Source organism: Anarrhichthys ocellatus, unplaced genomic scaffold, assembly GCF_004355925.1.
Source record: "Anarrhichthys ocellatus isolate YVR2014 unplaced genomic scaffold, GSC_Weel_1.0 scaffold79, whole genome shotgun sequence".
NCBI lineage: Eukaryota > Metazoa > Chordata > Actinopteri > Perciformes > Anarhichadidae > Anarrhichthys > Anarrhichthys ocellatus.
The window spans coordinates 1,093,993-1,115,093 of NW_022280109.1; the positions used below are offsets into that span (position 1 = coordinate 1,093,993).

The 21,101-nt window shown below is 40.3% G+C and overlaps 1 protein-coding gene across 5 annotated transcripts in view; it reads left to right on the top strand.

Moving 5' to 3' along the window:
- The window catches only part of LOC116398199 (ankyrin-2-like), a 190,821-nt gene that overhangs the window by 64,929 nt on the left and 104,791 nt on the right, over positions 1-21,101 (top strand). For 2 of the 5 annotated variants that reach the window (XM_031874298.1, XM_031874301.1), the window contains exon 1: positions 10,697-19,375. The exons of 2 other annotated variants lie outside the window; for them this stretch is intronic. In XM_031874298.1, the coding sequence (XP_031730158.1) occupies positions 19,079-19,375 (297 nt within the window). In that variant the 5' untranslated portion in view covers positions 10,697-19,078. Of the gene's footprint in view, positions 1-10,696; positions 19,376-21,101 lie in introns of those variants that run through there. One more of the 5 variants, XM_031874302.1, reaches the window with a different exon arrangement.

Below are 21,101 nucleotides of genomic sequence, written 5' to 3' on the forward strand. Positions count from 1 at the left end.
TGTGTGTGTGTGTGTGTGTGTGTGTGTGTGTGTGTGTGTGTGTGTGTTCTCCCATCATTTTGACTGCAGGCTGATTTCCTAAATTACCAGCTGTTTCATTTTTGGGTAAGGAAGCAGCGGTTTAAAATGTGTGTGTTTGTGTGTGTGTGTATCTCTGTGTGCCAGCAGACAGCCACGTGTTCATGTTGTTATGAATATCAATAAGCATTCGTTTCTGTTCTTATAATGTATATCTTTGAAGTGCGTTTTGGAACCTGCTTTGATGCGTGTATGCTGGTCTGTGTTCGACCCTTCCAAGCTGCTTCTTTCTTGGACGGCAAACAACAACACAGATGGTCTGTGAGGATGACACCCAGATGTCGCCATGGCAACCAAGAGCCTTGGCGCAAAAAAGAAAACCTTTAGCTGAAAACATCTGAGGTGACATGTCATGCTCTGGCAGAATATTCTCAGATGTCCAATTCTTCCTATTTTTAAGTCTGATAAGTGATAATTCAGTTCACTTTGCCTAACAGGGAGCAGTACTATGACAGTACTACACTCCCTTGAGTGCTTAGGTCAGGGTGTGCTTACTCCCTGCTGTAGTTGTGTGCTGTGTGATCCAGGTTGTTAAATAGATTTGGTTTAAAGGAGGTCAAATCTTTAGTTGTTTCTCTTTCCATACTCACATTCCATAACGGGGAAAGGAAGAGAAGGAGATAAGATTGAGATGCTGAGTGAGAAGGTGGAGGCTAATGAAAGAAAAATGGGTCTAAGAGGCGCTTAATGGTAATGTGGTGTGCTAGCTGATGTGGTAGACGCTCCTATCCGGAAATATCTTCCATCAGTCTCCCTCTGCTCAGACTCCTGCTGCCATAACAGAAGCCAAGTGAATAGAGTGGAGGCAGGGCGAGCACATGCTACAGTTAGGACAGCTGTACAAGTTCAAATCTTTATACCAAGTTCCTCTGCCTGCGTTCCAGAAAGTTCAAATTTAGACAGATAGCGAATGGTTGATGGAAATACTTTACATTTGTGCAGTCTGAAAAAAAGAAGGCATGCACAATCATTTGATTTGATCATTTAATAATGATATTTCTCACAATATAAATCAAGTCAGAGTTTCTGTTGAGCTTTAGATTAAAATGAGCTAGTAGCAGTTTCAATATGTGAACAAATACAAATAATGGGCAGAAATCAGAAATTCTATGAAAACCTATGGAAAGCTGACAAATAGCTGCACTGGCCTGATGACATGAACATGGAAGAATCCAGACACTGTAGTCATGATTCTGAGTTTGTCATTCCGAGCTGTTCCTTTCACATTACAGACTACATAACTAATCCATTATTTGCATGCTTAACACAAATGAGATTTACAAAACATGAATATAAAAAACAACATTTAGATATCTTTATGAATCATGAGTGAAATGCTTGCAGCCAGGCAGCTCATCTTTAATTACATTTACAGCTTGGACTCTTTGACCGTGTTGGCTTCTTGTTTTACACTTCGTTTAGTGTTTGTAGCACTAATTATTAAGATAGTTAAGAAAGAAAAAGAAGAGAAAACACATCTACAAATATGTTGTTCATTCTGTATTCATGACATATTTTGCACTGTCATGATGTCAGATTTCTTTGGTACAGAACTATATTTCTGAATATTGCTGTTGTTCACCTACTGTCAGTTTTTTTCAAAAATTCACATTTCATGTTTTTCTCCATTGCAGCGCATGTAGTTATCAGTTTCCTGACTGGTCCGAAATCTGATATTTAATCAAAAGTGAAAGCATAGCTGCATTGGTGGGAGCAACACATCCATCAGGCCCAGCAATCAGCCACAAAAAACAAACGTCTACTGGAATCCGATACTGCTCCCATGTGCTTTCATCTCCTCCATCGCTTTTTAACAGGAGTGAAATTGAACCTGGTGCAGTTGAAGACAATGAGTAGCTGTGATCACTTGGCACTCAAGCACATAAGCTTTTTTTTTTGCCTTTCTTGTGTCACAGGATGAAGATTAGTGCGACTATGGGCTCATGTTAAGATAGGGGTTGGTCTAACAGTGTATGTAATACAAGCTCGATGGGAAAGTGCATAAGTCATTACACTATTTTTATTCAGAAAACCCCAACACAATGAAAGAGAGTAAGCAGAAAAGTAGTATGTAAAAAAGTATATATATATATATATATATATCGAGTATTAAAGATCTTGCTACTTTTGTTTAGCATCAGCTACAAGTGATCAAAGTGAAACCAGAACTTCCAGGTTCTGTTCCAGAAGTAGGAGGACGTCATTTAAAATCGAATTTGACTATTAATAAAAATGTTGACGTTTTACTTTTCTTGGTGCCTTACTTATAGTATTGTGTTCTGCTCATCCAATTGTTCGAGGCTGGGGTGGCATTTTCCTTTAATTGATGAAATATTATATAATATTGTTGTACAACTTCATGGGCGAGTCCAATGTCCTTGACTTGTTCAGACATATCTTTAGTGATAGCAGGACAGGCTGGGCAAAAAGGGTGTAGACCTTTTTAGACCGCAGTTATTTAAGGTGCTTTAAGGCGACTGTGGCTTAGAGGTAGAGCGGGTCGTCTTACAATCATAAGATTGGCGTTTGGTGTCCTTTGGCAAGACACTCAACCCCAAATTGCTCCCGAAGACTATGCCATAGGTGTATGATTCTGCTTCCTCTGGCTCATATGAATTGTGTGGGAGTCTAGTTACTCTACTTTCAGACTGTACACATTGTTAATGGACAGAGCTTATGCTGAATGTGGTATTTCAGTGCAGAGAGTAAGATGGCCTCTGGCTGTTGACCTGAGGCCACTCTCTGCTATTGGTGTGTGTTTTCTTGCATATTTAACCATTCATCAGCTTCGGTAGGAATTCTAGAATCAAATAGAAAAATAAACCAAATTACTGAATCAATCAAGCTATATTCAGTTTTCTATTGATAACCTTGTGTTTTATTCTCCAGGCCTTATCCCTTGAGGGACCACACTGGGCCCAGTGGGTAACACTGTTGGGAGGTGTACAGAGAGATGGTAGTTAGAAAGGAAAGGTTACCAGGTAACAAAAGACTGTGTGTGCATGATGAGCGCGATCTTAACCCTAAGACCATATTTCAAAGAGCACCATGGCAGAAATGGCCTTGATCCAGCTTGATTAAAAAGCATTCTGTGTAACCTTTGCCTTCCAAAGTGAGGACAGGTGTGTCTGTGTGCATGTTATCAATCTCCCAGGCCTCATGTCTTTCTAATATACACCTCATGCTGTAGAAATGCAGCACATCTTATTAGATTTATGGTATTAAGTCATCTCCATCCAATGCAGTCTCAAGGCCATGACTTCTGAGAGCTGGAGAGAATTAGTTGAATTTATCCATCTGTCTTTCTAAATGCTCTTATCCAACAAATTAATTCTGATACTCTCGTTGGTCAGGATCAAAACAAAACATCATAGAGATTAGAGCAATAAAAACAGCCAACACAAGATGACTTGAAAGCATTAAGAGGGAGAAAATGAAGTTACGATATTTTGTTTTTCTCTTCCCATTCTCTCCTAACGCTAACTCTCCCCAACTAATCCCCTATTTACTACATGACATTGGAAAGAATTACTGGACAAACTCCAATATTCTGGTGAAAGATTGAATTTCCTGTGTGGATTTGGGAGGTGCAGTTGTTGAACTGAGCACAGGTTTTTGGATAGGCCATGACAGTTAATACAGAGTTGTCTATTGTAGAGTCTACAACAAAGACTGTATATAAGATGTGGATGTAGTCACCCACTGGTTTGTGGACTACGGTTTTGAAGCCTCGAGTTCGGCGTTTTGGCCATTGCCATCTTGGTTTCATACAACCAGAAGTTGAGAAATCTAAATTCAGATTTTTTGCGACTGAAAATCTTGCAATTAACTTTTACAAACTGAAAACACAATGTGAAAGGGTTGTAAGTTGTAAGACAAAAAGGTGGACAACTCCCAAACTAGACAATGACCTGTCAATCACAACGTAGCCACCCCCTAAACCTAAAGCATCCCTTGCTTTATGGTCTGTTTGACTCTAAATGGACCATAATGTACTAAATGAACATCATGCTGTATTGAAGAAGACTTGAAACTAGAGATTGAGACCATAAACTCATGTTTACAATGTTTACTGAGGTCATAAATCAAGAGACAAGTAGAGCCATTTTCTCATAGACTTCTATACAACCAGACTTCTTTTTGCATCTCGAGGAGTCGCCCCCTGATGGCCAGTAGAGAGAATGCAGGTTTAAGGCAGATGTTGCAGCCTGGTCTACAATAGGAATGCAGCTCATGAACGAAGCCATCAAGGCTGTGCAAGGCATTTTGAATTTATATGAATTATAGCAAAGCCTACTGGGTCAGGCTTTACTTCATTCATAGCTTTTTCAGTTATTCTATCAACGTAGTGGAAACAGACCCAGATGAAGCTATCATGTTAATTGGATCCTTTTTTTGACTTGACTGGCTGTACTGGAAGTGATTTGGGTGATACAAGTGCTGCAACAATAGAAAGAAGGGGGTAGGGGTATAGATGGAAGAAGATTGGATATTGGGGGAAGGTTTTCAGTTCAGCCGAGTGTGAAGGAGCAGGCAGAGAAAAGAGGAGATGGAGAGACTAGATTTCCATATTTCACACACTGCATCAACAGTAGTTTGTATGTTCTAATTAATGTTACCTGAATGGTGGATGAAAAGCTAAATGTTATTTTGAAATAGACACGTAGAACGTTTTCACACTAAATGACTTAGGACTGTAAGCGATTCATTAGATACATGGCTTGGGTTTTTTTGAAAACGGATGAAGTGGCTTTTGAAAAATCCACAATCCAATCCATCACAATTGAAGTGAAAGCTTGATTTCTGCTTGACCCCTACACACTCTTGACAGTTGCTTCGTAGCAATATATGACGTACCTTGCCTTTATACCTTAACAACAGTGACTAGAAAGCAGAACTGAAGACCTGAGACTTGCATTGAGCTTCAACACTTGACTTAAGCATTCAAATCTCAACTTTTAAACTTATAATGGCGTTTTGAATTCTCAAGAGAACAGAAAGATATTTTAACTGAAATTTGAATGGCCTCAAGCACTTGAGACTTTCCATGAGACTTGACTTGAGATTCGTCTTGAATGACTTGCGTCTTGCCATGAGACTCGAATAGACGGAAAACTTGGCAAGAGAGTTGACTTGAGATTTGAGATTTGAGACTTAAGACTTGACATGACATTTCATTTGAGACTTGAGTTGGCCTTGTTGGCCCATATGTTACAACCCATCTCAAAGGCTGAAGCCAGACGAGTGTAAGAGTAATAAATAAACACGTTTATTTAAAGGATAACATTAACTAAACTAAACTAACATGGAGAGTCAGTAATCAGTAATGTCGGCATGTGTGGATGTGTGAAAATGTTTGAAACAAACTAAACTAAACTAAAGAGCAGCCATGTCTGCCAAGGTAAAGGAGGCATCCATGTTCAGGTGGAGAGACTTTAAACTCCCCCCTAGTCTTCAGGAGCTACTTGTGGTGGGTACTTATGCACTAAAACCCACAGGCCTGGTAAAGCAACTATGAACTGGCAACCCACCTGCAGCCTCGGATGTGCCCCAGAGACAAATGCTCCAACCACGTCCGTCACCACACTATCAAAACCCCCCCAACGAACGCCAAAGGGAATCCGCTCTTAACCCTAACAGGGACAGAACAACAGCAATTTAATCACACTGTATATCGAACCACCCAAACTCTGTGCCACAAAAATCACCAGCATAACACAGCTCAGTGACAAAAACACACACCTCAGGAACACTAATCAGTACAGCTGCTCACATTAACCAACAACAGGAACACAGCACACTCGTCCATGTCTCCCAAACACACACATTGCACGCCTCACTATCAAACAAGGAGACTTGCCTACAAGGTTACTACTGATCCTGAAATCAGTCTCTGCACATCAAGGCAATTTCAACCAGTAGAGCCAACTTTACTACACGAATCCAACCCTGGTCAATCAGATCCCAGACGAGCCTTCATATGTTGACTTCAGACTTGCACTGTCAGATGTGAGACTTGACCTTGACTTGTCTTAAATAAGTAGAGACTTACTGTAAAAAACGTGATACTTGCTCTGACAACTTTAGACTTATAAATGACTTGAGACTGGACTTTGACTTCCTCCAAAAGACTTAATGACAACTCTGGTAGAGGTTAGGGAATGCATTAAGTAGAGTGATCACTTAGTAAATCTATTTTACCCTGTCACTCCTGGCAAGACTGCTATCATTTCAGTCATAATCACAGTGGCACACGCCTCACGAGGACAAGGTTGCTGCTGGTCTTGGGCCGCTGGGCAAATCTAAAATTGTATATGCGACCACAATGGGGTGACTGTAGATCGGATCAAACACAGATCGGTTCTTGAGTAACTGTTTGAAGTAAGGCTTGTCAGTGTGCTTATTCTGTGTTTTACTAAACATCTTTTTAGAGGAAGCATGTTTAGTGTGTCTGCACCTGAGCAGAACTCCTCTCTTCTACGGAGAAGCATTAGACCAGATGCCCTTTTTCGAAAATAGCAATCCAGACTGAGGGAGGTTTTCTAGCCTGAAATGTCTGTTGCTTCTACAGTCCTTTTATATCTCTGACATCTCAGCAGTGTGGGTAAAGTCAGCCGTGTTATAGAAACAAAAGAGAGTGTCTCAGTTTACCTTGACACATAGATGATCTTGATAATAGCGACTGTCCCTGCTGCTGCTCAGCAGTTTTGTACAGTGTCAAATATCACATCTGACACATAGTCATCCACTGCTGTGGAGAGGAGCCTTCAGTCATTCCATCTCCTCCTCTGGGATACACCAGACCACCTACAGCAGGAAACTATCAGTGCTGTCTTATCCCAGTGGGCTTGACATTAATAAGGCCTGTCAGACTGAATGCAGCCAATTAGAATAATTGTCCAGAATGCCTCAGTCTATACATATGGCAGGAGGCTAAGCAACCATCTGTCCTGTTTACAGTCGGGAAAAGGCTCAAATCTCAAATGACTTAAGTGAGATTTAGGGTGAAATGAGGTTTGAGTTGTTGCTGACAATTTTTGAATGTTGCATTGAGGACATGCTCAATATTACTTCTGTAAAAGGGTGATTCTACACCTCAAGGAAGGTTTGAAGGTATAGAGACGATGACGATGACATCTATTTTCTAGGGGTGACCCACAATAATTGACTATTTCATATGATCTGAGGAGCCTGATTCCACTGCACATCTGACATTTGAATCATTGTAGTGGTGGGAAAATGTGGTTATGAAACAAAGGATCATTCCATTCTGGCTATAGGGGGTGCTGAATATATGATTTTACTGGGAATTGCTTGGTTTCTCCCAATAAATCTGAATATACAGCTTATTTTGGTATAAATATTACCCGTTATAAGACTCTTGATAAAACAATTTAAATAACATATGTGTTTTAATCAATCTACTTAGTTTGCTTGAATAAATTACCTTGTAGATTAAATTGCACTATGCGGAACTATCGGAGCAGCATCTTGGCGATCACCTCAGAATGGCTAAATAATAACAAAATAAGGCTACTGTTTCAAAATCAAAGAGTACATTTGTTAATCAGAGCACTCGCATAAGATCATTACACTACCATAGCACTGAATATATTTTGAATTTATGAATGAATCTCTGTCAATATCAGCACAGGGGAGGCTCAAACAGATGTTTGTGGAGTGCAATGCTCTCCTTCTCTCCCCTTAATGTTCCTTCACCTGTCGCTTCAATTATCTCAGTGGATTTCTACAGTGGGAGGAATTGAATTAGGCCTGGACTTTTACATTCCGATGAACGTTGTCATAGATGTTATATTCAAACCCTTGCCAAAAGAGTTCACACAATGCTGATTATATTGGAGTTGTGGTGTCCAGTGTCAATGGCGACCTTGCCGCGCTGGTGCACGTATGCCTGCAGGTGAGCTCGCTGCATGTTCCCAAGGAGCGCTCTCTTAAAGTCTTCCCGTGCAAATGTATTAACTTGAATCCCTCCTCTGAAAGCAGAGTTTGGACCATCTACTCCATTCTCCTAGCTGCTCCTTCACTACGGTCCCTCCCATGTGTTCATTACTCTCACTACCAGACGGGGAGACAAATGTTCTGCACTTTAGCTTTAATGCGACTTTGCTGCTATGCTGACTCTTAGTCAGAAAAAAAGTTGAATGTTCATTTGTTGCTATTTGTCAGAGGTCGTTTTCTGGATGCTTGGTGCTTATTCCTCTCAATTAGTCCCACTGTTCTTTTTGTCTCCTTTGTATTATGATCAAACAATCCAGCGAAGCCTCGCACAATTCACCTGGTCGAGGAAGCAAAAAGAATATCAGAGTGCATCTCTGTTGTGAAGTCATTATGAGTTGTTCTGTAATGCATATATTAATGTGTATCAATAATCATCATCAAATGTTAGAAAAGTAATGTATAATGTAGTTTACAACCCTCTATTGAAACAGACTTCCCAAAAATGCTTCACATTAAAGGATTGTTACGTTCCATTGTTACGTTACATAAACACAGAAAAATGAAATGTTTCCTTCAACGTAAACAACATGAATTGTAAAACTATTCACACAAAAGGATTTTTTGATGTGCTTCCACTTCTGGCCTTCATCAGTAGATGGAGCTAGCCCAGTTTTCATGGAGATGGTTGAGTTGTTATCACTTGACCTAGTGTACCTAATCATGGAACGTGCTGATAGGTGATCAACAGCTTAAAGCTGCAGAAATAATTGAGTGAATGGACCTTGAGTGAAGAGAACTTTTATGTCAAACTACATTATTGTGGCTCAGTAACACATTTAAATGCAGGTTGGTTTGAAAAGCTCAGACTTCATTATTTGGCAATGATGAATGCAAACGTATTTCTGCATAGTACAGTAGAAAAAAATACATAGAAGTATATATAATTCGTATTTAAGGAAAACACGGGTATGATTCTTAGGGTCAGGCTCTGGGCCTCAAGTAATACATCAATGAATAAACACCGGAACAGAGAATAAAAGAGAATGGTTACCCAGCAGCCCTCTGAGCTACAGTACATGATGTAACCACTCACGCCAAATCAGCCTCTGACCGTGCTGGTGTTTGACCTCGGCCTCTCTACAGTTTGGACTCATGAAGAGCTTCAAAAGACTTTCATTTTGTGGCTCTGACCTCTGCAGCTCTTCACCTCCCACTGGCTTCCTGATTGAAGATTGACCTTTCTGTGGATGCTGAGGGTTCTGCTGGGGATTTGGGGAGATTTGCTGGTGTAGGATTTTTTATTGGACTGAAAGGCTGGGTGAATACGGTTGGAGGCTTTTAAAGGGCCATCCTGCTTTGATAGTGCCCTGTATCTTTTCATTTCCTACGGTTATTTGCTGTGTTTTGAACTGAATCAATAACCGCCGGCTTCTGTCTCTTCTGATTTAGTTGCTTTTTACCTCTGTGTGTTTGCTGGTGTGTACTTTTGTGCCTGTGTGTCTCTTTACCCTCTAAAGCACACGTGTCAAACTCAAGGCCCGCGGCTGAATCCGGCCCGCCACGTCATTGTATGTGGCCCGCGAATCCGCCAGCAAAAACAGAAAAAAAAAAAAAAAGGTTATTTTTTTTAAATTTTGGAAAAAAAATTTAAAGTTAGACTTGAAAATAAAAATATCCCCATGGTCGAAATTATGAGATAGAAAGTTGAAATTATGAGATAGCATGTTGTCTGTGTACCGACATTAAAACTATCACAACAGGTGGACAGGAGAGGGAACAGCCCGTAAAGCGGTTTTCCAACAAGTGATTGAGTTGAAAAAGATTGAAAAATAATCCCAAAATGTCCACGAAGAGAACAATTGATGCAGAGGGAAGAAGATGTAATGAAAGATGGGAAAGCGAATACATGTTTGTGCTTGAAGGAGAAAAACGGGTCTGTCTTCTGTGTTATGATGCGTGTCGGTGATGAAGGATACAATTCACGTTGGCATTTTGACACCAAACACGGAGCTAAATTTAGCCTCCAAGAAAAACATCAAATTGTCCAAGAATTAAAATGCAGAGTGCAATCACAGCACAATATATTTACAAAAGCTACAGCCCAGTGCATGCTAAAGGTATGTGAGCAGGTGAGCTCTGACCAGACACAGACTTTTACAAATGTCAGTTTGTGAAGAAACACCATCGCAGACCGAGTTCAGGAACTAGCAGCAATCTAACAACACAGCTAGCTAAGAGATGAGCAGGTACTCGTCTTCTTCATTAGCTGTTGATGAAAGCACAGACAACACGGATACAGCGCATCTATCCATGTTTATAAGACCTGACTCTCAGTGAGGAGCTCTTGGATGTAGCTGCCATGGACGGGACGACGGCGGGGACATTAGTGATGCAGAGAGGTGACAAAAATAGCTTTCAACAAAGTTAATGTAATAACTTGTGTTTGATGATATTTGTGTTTGATCTTTGATAGAGTAATGTGGGTTTCTTAACCCTAAATTAAAATGATTTATGTTATAATAACAGAAATGTGCTTAAATATCATTTTACATTTATATAACTGCATGTACAATATTTTTACACTTGAATAAACAATAATCAAATGCAGAGAGAGTTTATACCAATATGTTAGGAGTAGTTACACTTATACAGTCTTACAGTTACAACCGGCCCTTTGAGGGAAACCATGATGCTGATGTGGCCCAGGGTGAAAATGAGTTTGACACCTCTGCTCTAAAGCCTAGGACACTACGTTCAAAGGCCCCGTGTGTTTTCCATCCCTAATTCTCCCTTTGCTGTTATATTTAGTTTGGTTTAAATCTTTAGACCTCAACCCTAAGGCATGCATATTGGGTATAACGGTTTCCTTTTCCTTTTGGAAAAGCATTTTTCTGATAGATGATTTTTGCAGATGTTGAAACATTAAAAAATAACAGATTGCAGTAGGGTTGGGCTCATCCAATCGCTGATTCCATTTTGGATCGGTTTCCCAATCTGCAAAATTTAAGAAGTGGATGCATTACTAGATTTCATTTCAATAAAATGCTATTGCACCCCACATTCACGTCAGTATGGATGTTTGCATTGGCAGTGAACAAGCAGTCTCATTGTATTGATACAAATCTTTTTGCTATTGCATGTTAGTTTGATATCCACATATTTTCAGGGTTGAACGTGAATGATTGTTTTTAGTTGCTTGATATACTTTATGTAGAAAATATATACTGTACTGTAATTTAAACTGTAGTTATTTGTCATCCTTCGGTTTATTTGGTTTATGATTATTCCTGGCATTTTTCAGTTTCCTTGCGATCTGCTTTATACCTCCTGTTGAACAGACTAAGATGATGAATACAGCAAAGGACAATTACATTGACAGGACCGAGGAGGCCATGACACTAATTGAAACCCATGTTGATATATTTGTATGATTTATCCAGAAGTGGTTGCAGTTGTGACGGCAACATATTTACTTTCTTTCTTTGGCCGAGTCTTTCTTTTGCTTTATCTTTTCATTTATCCGTCAGCCTCACTCTCACATCCACCTGCCTCCTCGTCTTTTCAACATCCCTCTCTGCACTTTCCCTTTACCCTGCCTCCTCCCCTCATAGTCCATCTGTGTCTTTGGAGGCATGAAGCCAAGAAGCCTTAATGAATGTGTAGCCCACAGTGGTTGGGCTAATCCAGTTAGCTTGGCTCTGTAGCGGGCCCCATTCACTGGGCCTCTCCACCAACATAAGCTTTTGTTTCCGATAATCCCATTGGCACAGCCTCGCCACACGCTACACAGACACACACAGGCGTCGATACAGATGCACCTCAATATTATTCTCGCCCTTCTCATATAGATGAACAGTCACACACAGAGTGAGACAGGACATCCTGCTAAATCTGCTGCTTTGGAGTAAAACCTGAATTTCCCCCTTGTGGATTAGAAATGCTTGAGTGACACTTCTCGCTGTGCAACATGATAAAGCAGTAGTGTGACAGGGGAGGAGTTACATTCAAAAAACAGCTTTTGTCTGATTTCCATTTGTCAAGCCACACTTTGAATTGTTAATGCCAGGATCGGCCTGATAATGGCCAGACCCAGCAGTTGTACGGTGTTGCTATAATGAAAATGAGCATCGAGTGCTGGTTGTGTGTCATAGCAGAAGTCATCCGACACAGCATCTGGGACACCACACAGGTCCTGACAAAGGGCCATGTGAGAATGTTTTGGCCTTTTTTCCCTTCTTGTTCATTAACAAGGAGCCCAAAGCAAAAGAAGAATACTGTTCTTGGTGCTGTCATATGAAATTATGAACACTTTACCTCCTTTGCACCTCTTTACCGATCACCAATGTATGTCAGTTTGACCATTTGATTAAAGGATTTGTTGAAAATCCTCAGAATTGCTATTCTTTTGATCAGAAGATAGGTTAAGATAGATTCCAGGCAGGATGGAGACATGATATCACTTTCACATTGAATTGCTTTATTTTACAGCAATTAAGATTCAAGATGGATGAAGATAGATTTCTAAGCAATGTTGTGTAGATTAAGATTTATTTGTATTGCAATATGTTACCCAAGGCAAGTTAAAGACTGGTCCCCTTAAATAAGCCGGTCCTTCTGCTCTTCAGGGTCTGCTCAAAACATGTTGTTAACTCCACAGACAGTGTGAAGCTAACAGCTTAGCTGTCCCTGAGGGATTTATGGCAGAACATGCTTTTCCACTCACTGAAAGGGAAGAGGACCTCGATTAGAACCCAGGGGAACAGCACGATGCTTGTCTTGTGATTAGTATTTAATTTACTTGTATGTCCCAGCCTGTGCTGAGACAAAGGATGAGCAGTGAACAAACTGAAGTATGAGGGTCCCTCATAAGTATTAACATGCTTAAAGGATAACTACAGTTTATGACTGTTTGGGTTTTATTGTCGTAGCTCTGGCCATTGGTTCAGTCAGTTATAGTAACATTGTACTCACCAAAATAATCGCTGAGATCACTGACATCACTGATTAATATGGTACAACAGGGCAGGAAAGATGAGCAGTCAGAAAAACAAACAGGATGTAAACAATCACAATTTCGCCAAATTAGTTACAACATTATTTGGAAGTAAAACCAAAAGTGAGCGCAGACCTAATGCCAGGTATGGTAAACAAAATGGAAGCAGGAAGTCTCTGTCTGATGTGAATGTTTACACTAGATGGTTAATAGTTTGACCATTCGCACTCACTTCCAAACAAATTTAGCTTTTCTACAAACTAAATGATCATCAGACGTTTTTGTGTTTGTTTCCTTGTCGGCCCTACTTTTTAGACACGAGATCTCTGCCATTTATTTGGTAAGTACAATGTTATCATAACTTATAGAACCGATGGCCAGAGCTATGAATATAAAACTAAAGTTTGTAATCAACAGCATTTTCCTTTACATACATCCTCCATTGGAGGTCAAGAAGAGTTTCACTAGACAAGAATTTAAGAATAATGGTCCATCTAACCTAATTGGGACACTATAGATTTAGCATTTTTACTCAGATAAATGTTGGATGCTATACAATGTCTCCTCAAATAATACATATAAGAAAATATAGAGATAAAAGTACAATGGCTATCTGGCTTTCAACATCCAGCTTTAACCACGGGTCATTGAGTTGATCAGTAGGGTATCTAAGTTCTTGACAATACTGCTACCCCATCGTATTGTCAGCAGTAGTGTGTGTATGTGCCTTGAGTCATGTTGTTGGGCGTTCACATTCCAGAGTTTGTGCATGTCACAGGGTTAAATTCAGAGGAAGCGCCTGGCCGAGGATGAATTAAAGCCCATTTCAACAGACAAGGCCAGTCACACATGTGAGAGCAGCGCTGGAGACATGGCAGCTCACTGAGCAGCGAGAGCGAAATGCTAAAAGGCCAGTCTATTCATCAACACAGAAAGATCGCCTTGTTACGCAAGATCTTCCACTGCAACTCGCTTCCTTCCACCCTTTGTTTCTCAGAAGTGACATAGAGGAAAGAAAGACAAGGCAATGCTGTCATCTGTATCTTGGAGATCTTTGTTGATGTTTTGGTCAGTGTCAGTGTTCAAATGAAGGAACCAAATGAGAATTTAATCAAATACAATAGAGGGGTCAGAGGATAACAGCTCTGGTGTGGAGTCTTCTGCATAGCCGAAGGATACAGACTGTCTAATTGGTCGGACAGACACGGTCATTGGGTGGCACAGCTTAATTTCCACTAAACTGCCTGATTTAGTTCTAGCTAGACTCTTCTTTAATTAGTGTATATTACACTAGTGTGAGTTAAAGCTTCCAGCCCAATTGAGACTTACTACTGAGGTGCCACAGAAGAGTTTTCTTGTAAACGTTAGTTAGGTAGAATGTATGGAGCCACATTTGTGCCTACATTTTTTGTGTGCTTTGGAATATTTTGAGCACGGAAAATATGTTTTGTGAGCACATAAATTAAGATATATAAAATAAATCAAGCTTTTATCAATCCCTAGAGGGGAATTTGGGTGTTGCAAAAGCGCTCAAATGATCATATTGAAAATAACAATTTGAGCAAACAAAAAACTATTTTGTGCTTGGTTAATTTATCTACAAAAGTGTACGGTGATAACCTTGGACGTTTGTAAATTGATCAAACTTCTTTTGTGTGGCTGTGGTGTGCCTACTCCATCCAGTCACCTCCCAGTGACTCCCTAGTTACAATAATCCCACTAGTGATAGGATTGGAGACAAAACAGCGAAACAAAAAAGACTTCAGTTCTTTATTTGGCTGAATTTGTGGTACAAAGTAACACTCTGTTAGAGATGGTCAGAAAGGGCAAATGAGTAAATCTGAGTCATAGAGGCTATTACCCCTCTGTACATGTGAAAGACCCCATCCTATATGCTCTTTACAACTATCCTTTCTTTTCTCTTGTCTTTTCTTAAAATCTTTTTTCTTTCACAAACTCAATTTCAATGACACACGTAATTTTTATATTTAACAATCCAACACTTCAACTATAAATCTTATAAGAGAAAATGTCCACCTCCAGCTTTCTATAAAAAAAGGTTGAGCATGCAGACAAACAGACTTTTTGATTAATAGCAAACATGCAAATACCGAATAGAGTGCTGTTTGTTAAAATGTAATTATTCTTTGCATAATAATATTTATTCTTCAAAATAAGCGTGTGAATGTGTGCACTTTATTTTTTTGTGCTCAGAATGTCCCGTTGCTTGCTCATAATATAAACTCATGTATATGTATATATGCACACACACACACACCTTTATCTGAATAACATGCAGTATATAAACTGTCACAGCGTTGAATTTTTAATCAAGGCCTTGTGTAATAATTCTTGTGTAATTTTGTGTAATTCTGCTCTTGTGTAATAATTCACAAAAGGTTGGCAGGTAGCTGCAGAAGTTGCGTTTTCATCCCATGGTGAATCTCTATCAAGTCACCTTTGACCCCTCCTCCCGTCCAATGCATCATATTTACTTGGTCTGACACACACACACACACACACACACACACACACACACACCTACCCACACACGCCCTGCCTCCCTCATGCATCCTTCACCTGCCATCAGTAACACTGATTGACCCGAGTGGGTACTTTTAACCCTTACAGCTCTGCAGGATGTCCAAAGAAAGAAGATTGTGTGTTTGCAATCCAGACCCTCAATACAGCAAATGGAAACGTGTTCTCAAGATGTGTAATAAGTGTGTGCTCCTCTGCACCCCCACCTCTAGTGTCCTGAGGCGGTGCTGAATAATCACCTCCCACCCCCCCTTAGCCTGCATCCATTATTCAATACCCCATCGAGGGCGCGGTGTGTATGTGTGCGCGTGAATGTACCTGACGATCACCTCTGTATGTTGTCTGTTTTCATGTATATGTGTTTCCCTGTTGCATATGTACGAGGGAAAAACGTGTGTTAGTGTGTGTGTGTGTGCGTGTGTTTCTTACATGACTACAGGCTGTTGGGGGATGGTGGGCCCAAATGTCAGCCTCCGTCTGTGGACGTTGGAGTTGAGCTGTGGCTCATAGAGATTGCTTTAGTTTCTATTATTACAATAAACACCAGTTTGTTTTAAATAAAGTGAGAGGCTTTATTCTGTGATCTACAGTTGAATCATTATGTGATGAGACACACCAAAAAGTGTAGTACAATATCATGAGGAGTATGAGGCTTGTAAATATTCATAGTGATGCTTCAGCTGTGGCGGCACCTGCTGACAGAGGCTCCTCACTACACGAGTCCTGAATCGACTACTATACTAGACACTGGGGCTTTTGGATAGTAGTAGAATTGTTGTTAAAATGTCTTTAACAACGAGAGGAGTCCTTTAGATTTAGAGAAGACAAAAAAGGATCCATTAAGCGTCTACCTGTTATTTTGATATGTATTAATATCCCATATATGATGTGTTTAATGGATTATGGACTGTATTGAAATGATTACAAAGAAAGCTGTAATGCATCATTGTGGCAGTGATGAAGGCGGGATGGCTGAGAATGTGTGAGCCTGTTCGGGCATTACTAGACAACATATTTTGGAAATTAGTTACGTAGGTGGGTTGCATTAGTTAAGTATGCACAGGACACAAACAGCGGTCACCTGTGTGAAAGTCCTGTGTTTGTTTGACCCATCCTCCACTACTTCCTCTATACAAGGACTTTGTTGCTCTAAATACTGCGTCACCTGACTTCCTCAGCGGCAGCTTTCCACCTCCTGGCCCCAATGATGTGGGTTATATGTGAAACGCATTTCTTTGCATCGGTATAATTCAAATTAAAGATAAAATCATTTGTTACAGGACGCTTTTTCTAAAGCTTATCAGTAATTACTTGCTGTTTTACCCAGGGTCAGATGGAAATATCAATATCTATTTCATCTCTGTGAGTCCAGTACTGGACTCACAGATATACAGAGGATGTCATTTAGTTCCTGGAACGGTTAACACAATTATCTTTATAGCAGCAGAATATAAGCGACACAATCACCGTTATGTAACAGAAATCGACTGGAGCCAATAGAGCTCCATGTCTCTTCCCATTATAGACATACAGTATCTGTATAGATTATATCCGCCCAGAAAACTACAAATGATTCTTTCAAATGGTGGACATGAACCCCATCCTCTCGACCTCTTGTTGAAATGTGTGTTACATAAGGGTGCTGCAGTTCACTGTATATACTTCTATATCAGGAGCCATTTGTTTACTCCTGCCGATATTAATGTATGTGATTTTATGCAGTGATTCACTCCAACTCTGAATCTTTAATATAAACAGAAGCTATCAATTAGGGATATATTTGAGGTATGTATTTACATGGATTTATTTTCTATAGGATAATTCTTTCATAAGCAGACCAGTTCATTCACTCACAGGTAGATATTACTGATCTAAGCTGCACACTTTATTATTTACTATTTTCTATTCATAACACAACATAAGGGCAAGAGTGTTGCATTATGGGTTGTTTTAGATTTGATGTTGCTAGGCTAGTGTCTTCGAGCAAGTCTATAGTGCCTTTTGAGTTGATCAGCCCTAAAAGTTTTTAGTTAGCCCAGTTCAGCAGCAGTGACTCGTGTAACGTACAGTATATCATTGACACAGAGGAAATAAATTCATTCAACTGTCAAACAGATAAAAATTGCCTTGGTGACAGCTCAACAATAAATATGTCATCAATCAAGCTGCATGATGTCCTTTTCCTTAGGTGATACCTCTAAGAAAAAGTAAAGATGTCTGGCCCCAGACCAGCGGTGTAACCACAGATGCAGCCATAAGCAGATGATGCAACGAGCCTTATAAACCCTATAAATCCTCCGGGGCAGGACGGTGGGTTTTGATTAACAAGGCGGCTCTAATCTGTTCCTGAGATATGGACGATAATTTGTACACGCACGACTTGGAACTTACAGTAGAGCTCCAGTGACTATTATACTGCATCTATACAACAATAGCTAATATGACATTATTGAAGTAATAGAATGTAATCATGGTATTTGTAGTAGTGTATCTTGTAGTATTTACAAGATACAAATAACAAACAGTGCAGACATACATAAATAGTACATATGAATAAACATAAATAATATCCATTGCAATGTATGGCTCATATCAGTGTCACTAACTTACAGTATGTCTTCAAAGTCCACATCCCAATTCTTTTTACATTACTTTCTTTTAAAATGAACTGATTCAAATCCCTGATGACATCACTATGACATCACCAGGGTTAGTTTCTCAGACTGGACAAAGCAGAAGACATTATGCAACCATTTTATCAGCGCTCCTCATGATCCCTAAACTGATTCTTATTTATAAACTCAGAGTGCCCCTTTAAAAGGGAATGCCCATAATGTGATCATACTTCTTTCTCATCACCAGTGAGAACAAGCTGGACCTCAGTAGGCGTCACATGGTCCCAAATGATCCTTTCACTAGCACTTTCTGTGATGCCGAAGTCTATGATGCATTATGTAGATGCTGATAATGTGTATAATAATGTACTTATTGCACTGTATAAATATAGTTATAAGCACTCATAAATATCCGTAACGCTTTATTATAATGATTATGACACATTATAATACATTACATAATAACATAGAAGGTCATAAAGCGGAATTATTTATAATTGTTTGTCACTCACTGAGACTTTTTGTGCAAGGATCGTAATGTATTATAATTCCCATTGCTGTGATAGATTATGATCTTTTCATAATAAATTATATTCACCGTTATAATGAATTGTAATGTGATTATAAATTACAATAATTGGTCATTGCTTATGAAGTAAAGTGAAAGAAAATCTGTGTAAGAACAACACCCAAGAGAGAATGCAGCAGGTGGTGTTTACACATTACCTGTGTGTGTGTGTGTGTGTGTGTATGTGTGTGTGTGTGTGTGTGTGTGTGTGTGTGTGTGTGCACTCTGGCTCGTCCGCCCTCCATTGTGTCTTTATTGCACCAGTCTGATTCTAGGTCAGTAGAAAAGACTCCTCTATTTTTGTCCACATAATCCCCTCTAAGAATGCACACACTCCTCATTGTGCACACATCCATGTGTGTGTCTGTGTGTCGGCCGCGGTGTGTTAATACCTCCTGCACGTTACACACTAATCCACTCACAGTCGGAAAGACCTTCCTGCACCCCCCCCCCCCCATCTTGCTCACACACACACACACACATTACACACAGTACGCACGTTGGCATCTTGGCTCCAACGCACCGAGTCATACACGCATTGGATATATTTCACCCCGGGGTGTTGTGGCCTCTTTGGGAGCACCCATGAGCACAGGCATGGTGGTTGGAGCAACAGGCCAGGTAAGGTTGGACTGGTGGGTCTCAGCCTCACTATGAACAACTGGCTTCATGGATCTGTTCTGAGCTCCGTGTGCTCCGTTATGCTGTTGTCTTGTCATGGAACTGTACAGCAGGTCAACTGTTCAGAAGCAATCTTTATGTGAATTCAATGGTGGTTGATGCAGTTTTGGTGTACATTTTGGTGTAAAAGAGTACAAAAATGGACAATGTGTGAGAACCAAATGGCTTGGTTGGTGGAAATGATGCTTGTTTTTGCTTCATATGACAGACACAGTTTATGTTCCGCAGACCTTTTCACTGTCCCTCACAGCTGTTCATCTGTCCAGGCTTTAGGTATTTTCACTGAAGTTAACTGTCTTTTGTTTGCAGCTTTGAAGCTCAACGTTCCTCTCCATGAGGCCTTCTAATTAAACCTGTCAGTTAGGAGTGTGATGACTACATGCCGTGCCCCCCCCCCCCCCCCCCCCCCCCCCTCTCATAGAGAAAACGCTCAGTTTAATTGGAAACCAAACAGATGCATCTAGAACACTTTACTGAGAATCATATTTTTTCATCATATGATTTATAGTTTGCTAAAAAATGCTTATTTAATGCAATCGAAACATATAGAAAACATTAGTTATACGTCTAATATGGATTTCTGTATGACTGTAAACAGTGTACAGTTTTAAAATGACTGATTATTGAGCAACAATCCTTTAGAGAACAGCCCCCATTCTCCTGCCAGACATCCTGTGTGAACACTAGTCACCACAGGGAGGACCAACAAGCTAGCGATTGGTGGCATCATAGGAAATGTAGGATCCACTAGTTTTCAACTAGTCAGGATATCTTGGCCTCTGCTGCTTTAAATTTGGTCATTGTTTTGTAAATCTGTCTCTGGCAAGACCCCTAACATTATGAAAGTGCAAAACCTTGCATTGTTTCTGATTTTATTGCTTTCAGTTGCTTTCTGTTGGCACATGACTTCTTTGTGTCAGTTATTTTTGTTTTGTTAGACATGATTTACTTGTAGTACATACGGATTGATAGGGTTTAATAGGAACCGGACTTTCCCAAAGACTGGGTCGGGACCCACAGGTGGGTCGCAGGAGATTATATCAGAAGAATTTCTTGCATTGTCTTCTATCTTTTTAAGATGTTTATCTGCAGTTCACCTTTGAGCCACATGAGGGAGCCTGAATGTTTCTTTTGTTCTGGTAATAGTCGTTCATTTTTGTGTGTATACGGTATTTGATGTGCTCATGCAGGAGGGTTGACCAAGCCTCTGGGTTTCATGACACTCCACCTCTGGGCAGATTTGACTAGCTGCGTGTTTAATGCTCTCCATTCAAGCTTTATTATTTGCACACAGCCCTCTAATGCCAAATCAGAGCAGAAAGTGTGACGTGCTAAAGATTTGTGTGTGTGTAGAGATGAATAATGCGTGAGGCAGCGAGGGGAGCAGCAATGGATGATGTCATCAAGGCCACTGGGGAATTCTGGGACGGCTCATTTGGTTTGGGCGGGGCTCTGATGGATCGACTCCCCCCCACCACCACACCCGCTCTACCCCCTCTCCCTGTGTCTGTTATGCTCCCTCACCCTTTTGTGTCCACTATCAGTAGAGATGGGAACACGTGATTGTTCAATTCATTCTCCATCACACACACACACACACACACGCACACGCACACGCACACGTACAACCTCTCATTTCTTAGTGTGTGTTAGTGTGTGAGCTCAT